Source organism: Brachyhypopomus gauderio, chromosome 19 (genome assembly GCF_052324685.1).
Source record: "Brachyhypopomus gauderio isolate BG-103 chromosome 19, BGAUD_0.2, whole genome shotgun sequence".
Classification (NCBI taxonomy): Eukaryota; Metazoa; Chordata; class Actinopteri; order Gymnotiformes; family Hypopomidae; genus Brachyhypopomus; species Brachyhypopomus gauderio.
The window spans coordinates 6,434,390-6,438,602 of NC_135229.1; the positions used below are offsets into that span (position 1 = coordinate 6,434,390).

General features: G+C 39.9%; 1 protein-coding gene across 8 annotated transcripts in view; it reads right to left on the reverse strand.

Moving 5' to 3' along the window:
* Positions 1-1,000: 1,000 nt before the first annotated feature.
* Positions 1,001-4,213, reverse strand: part of ptprfb (protein tyrosine phosphatase receptor type Fb) — a 127,443-nt gene continuing 124,230 nt past the window's right edge. For all 8 annotated transcript variants that reach the window (XM_076981890.1, XM_076981892.1, XM_076981889.1 and 5 more), the window contains 2 exons: positions 3,651-3,786; positions 1,001-3,037 (listed from right to left, as the gene is read on the reverse strand). In XM_076981890.1, coding sequence (XP_076838005.1) covers positions 2,969-3,037; positions 3,651-3,786 — 205 coding nt within the window. In that variant the 3' untranslated portion in view covers positions 1,001-2,968. The remainder of the gene's footprint in view (positions 3,038-3,650; positions 3,787-4,213) is intronic.

Sequence of the window (4,213 nt, forward strand, 5' to 3'; positions counted from 1 at the left end):
AGGACCTCCCATTCCAGGGAGACCATAACCAATCGCATTAATGTCACGTATACACAAACCACGGCTCAAATACGGCTCAATAAAAAGTGTTGGCTTCTCACAGCTACGGGTTTAAGGACCGAGCCTCAAATAATTAAATAAAACAGTAACAGTTAACATTAACATAAACAAGCTCTAACGTGCAGCAGCCGCCTTATGCCGATTTTAAACGTTATGCATTCATGAATAGGGGTCACATCAAAATATGAAATTATTTTCAACTGCTTTTAAGCGAGTTTTGTATTTCTTAACTATGATACGTTCCTCTGGTAATTAAGGGAAATAGCGAGCTCGTACAGAATCTTTCAAACAGCTGGGTCGTCTCTAGGGTGTGGCATTTCCGGCTGTGTAAAGTGCGCAAAGTAGTAAAGCAACAAAGTGCAATGTGAAAATGTCTGCCTCACTTTCAGAGGCAGCCAACCCACTCACACCGAGGTTTCCTTTTGGAAAAGTGGTGAGCAGCTTTGATTAAATGCTGACCACACCCCACTTACCAATGTGACTACAAAACCAGTCTATTCTGCATGTATTCTTCTATCCCAATTTGTATAGACACCATACTCACATTGAGAAATGTTTCAGTAATTTTGTGTCCTAATGATGGCCCATAGTTATACTGTCTAAATGCAGTACCTGTTAAATCAGTAATGTTTCGTATTAGTTTTCAATAGATGATTTTGTGTAAAAATAAATCAATATCCACGCGCAGTAAATGGACGCGGATATAACTACTTTAGCAACATGTGACATTGTTCCTGAGGTAGGATATAATTTTTGTTTATTAAGGAAATTCTTTCAATTAAGGTCTCAGAGATACTTTAAATAATATATAACAGAACCCATTTTTATCTTAATAGTTCCCTTTGATGGTGTGCAGGTGTTTTAAACAGTGAAGAATTCAATAGACACATACGGAATGAGGTAAGGGGTTTGTTAGGGCTAAGGTTAGCTTAACATTAAGTCAACGATTAAAAAATATTTATTTAAAAAGTTTGTTGAACATAGTCTGCAGACAATCTCCAGTGGACTGTCCAAATAGTGTTGTGATTATACGATGTGTAAGAAAACAGCAGTACACTGTCACACAAACAGGCATTCACTCTTCAAACTTCTATAGTCTACAATATTAATGGTTAGAATAGACAATTAGTTTACTTAGATTAAGGCAGTAAACATTACACTGTTGTGCAGTCCCCTGAATCCACTGGATCGTTACAGCTCTCACCCTTGTGAACTTTTACTTTTAACCTTCGAAACTAGGCACATCTTGTGTTTCATGCTATCAAAAAAGATTACATCCAAAAAAAATACAAAAAGACACTTTAAATGTTTTGTACAAAAAAAGAACAAAACAATTATTCAACTTTATTAACACCAAGTCCCCCCAAACATTTGAATTCCAGTTTTCTTATTAACAAATAGAAAACAGATTGTGTATACAACAGAGTGAACGTCTACAGCACGGATCATTCACAAGATGAACTTTTTGCCAACATATCGCATCCTTGTAGTCCACTCTCTCTCCCGCGGGTCCTTACATTGGCGCGGGTCAATCCCCAGTCGTTGTGTGCTGTCTCACCCACTATGTGGGGAATCCCTTAAACCTGGGGTGTCATGATAATACAGCAGATATTACTTTGTACCATTAATACAGATTCACAGACAGCAGTCTCGCAGTTTTTTCCCCCCTCAATGTCGGTATGTCAAGAAAATCCAGAGAATGATTGACAATATATTTGATGCTGTATATATACTATGTGAATAACAGTATTTATAATTCCTCAGATTTATGTATATATATCTATATTTCTGTATAAAAAGGGTAGTGGGTAAGTTGGGGGTAGGTAAGCAGAGTTCTCTTGCCCTTTTGGGGGTTTGGGTAATACTGTACAGGCTGCTGAGGTGAGGACTCTTCCCCATCCTGTGACCTCTGACGTCGGGAGGTTGCAGAGAAGGTCAAGGGTCAAAGCCCTTAAAATCCTTACCCCAATGTCCCCACCTGACGAAAGCACTCCAATCAGAACAAAGGTCACCGTTTAACAAGGCCCTTCGGAAAGTGTTGCTTTGCCTCTCCTGGTTGCTGTACAGTGCTTATTTATATAGTTAGTCATCTGACTATATTTAAAGTATAATCACCCCCCATCACTAAATTGAGTGCATCTTCCACAAATGTGTTTACTTAGTAGCGTTAACTGATCTCAAAGGTTTGTTTCAGTTTTATTTTTTCCATCCTTTTTTCTACAGAGACAGGAAATCGACAGGAAGAGCTAACCCACTCCAATTTGCCAGATTAAACCAATTATATAAAAATTAAAAAAGACACAATAAGATCATGTTATAAAGAAAAACTGACAGCAGCTCAGAGAACAGTGGATCTCCTGTATTAGTATCTAGGAACGTGTTAAAAATACATGTCCCTTGTGCTAAAGTAACCTAAATGGAAAAGAAAAAGAAAAAAAAAACTACCAATTGTGGAGAATACAGACCCACAGCGGCCATTAAGACAAAAGATGTTAAATGATCGTTAAAAAAAAATTAATATTCTAAATAAAAACAATAACATTTTCCTCAAATATCACAATAACAAATGATAACTTGGAAAAAAAAAAAACAAAAAACATCACCAAACACTGCAAAGTGTTGGTGTTCTGAGATGAAGATGAACCCTTAAAAGGCTTTCAAAGCTGCGAGTTCAAAAGGGGCTTGAAGGATGTGTTTTGTGCCACAGTTCTCTTGGAGCCAGGGACGGGAGGAGGGGCCTGCTGTAGGGGCCCATTGGGTGGGCGGAGTCTTCTCTGGTAGCTCTCAGTACTTGATGGGATGGAGCATGCTTGCTCAGCAGCACGCCCGCTGCTCTGGTGAAGGCTTGGTCCGGGAGGAGTGATGGGGGGGGGTGTGTGGAGGGGGCGGGGCTGTGGTCTGAAAGTGGTTACGTTGCATAGTGGTCGAAGCTCCCCAGGTACTCTAGCGCCGCCCTGTAGCACAGCTGGTACTGGTCCTGTTGGGGGAAGAGGCACCAGTGTGATGGTCTGGTTTGATCTTTTACTGCCACTGAAACTTGTGTTAAACGGATCTAACTAAACTGCATAATGTTCTTCACGTGACTTCTGGTTTCTTTTTTATTGTTAGTTGTCTAGTTTAGCACAACATGTACACATCACAATTAAATTAATAACTATTAATATCTATAAACATACTCCACCACCACTACCCAAACCCCAGCTACAGTGACCTACGTATCGTGTGTAAATCAGTATTTATAACAATGTCAGTGTCATCTTGTGACTGTTTATCTTTGCCTCACGATCTCAGAGATAGCACATGATCACAAATATCTCAGATGACCAACTCTATCAACTTTCAGGCTTACATTATGAATATCATTATTCCACATGATCAGTACTGAATACTTAATTACATAGTCTTTGAGTACCTAAGATTATGCATGTGCTTAATTTTGTTAAGTGCGCTAACGTAATATGCGCCTTGAGATGAGACCCGAGACTCGGGGTTAATGGTGCTCAGAGTTGGAGGAGTTCAGAGTGGGTGGAGTTCAGAGTGGGTGGAGTTCAGAGTGGGTGGAGTTCAGGGTCAATTGAGCTTCTTTTTACCTCTGTTTGCACCATGGCAGGTCTCTGCGTGCGCAGGGTCTTCACGGTCTGGAAGACGTCCACCACGCCCTCGTAACGCATCCTCTCCAGCACGATGCTGAGAGTGATGAACACGCCGGTCCTGCCCACCCCCGCACTGAGGAAGAACAACAGCCATCGTTACACAACACCTGCTGTCACTACTGAGGTAAAGAGAACATCAGCCTAGTGTGTGTGTGTGTGTGTGTGTGTGCGTGTGTATATACTTTCTGTTTTGTTCTACTGTCTATTGGGCAATTTTTTTATTTAAATTCATGTTCACGAGGAAAAACTATTTATCTCAGCTGCCACGAGTTTACTTCAGTACTGGAGACATACATTCTTCAAAAAACAATTTACAGAATGATTTTTTTCATATTTATGAATGCACAGTTTTGATTTTACACCTACTATAAAAGGTAAAAGACCAAGTATAAACTGAAAAATGGATAGCACGAATAAATTGGAAATGGCTGATACAGGTTTTGTTGAACTTGAAACTCGTTAACACACATTCATCAGTTCTACGTTTGTTTTCCGTGTTG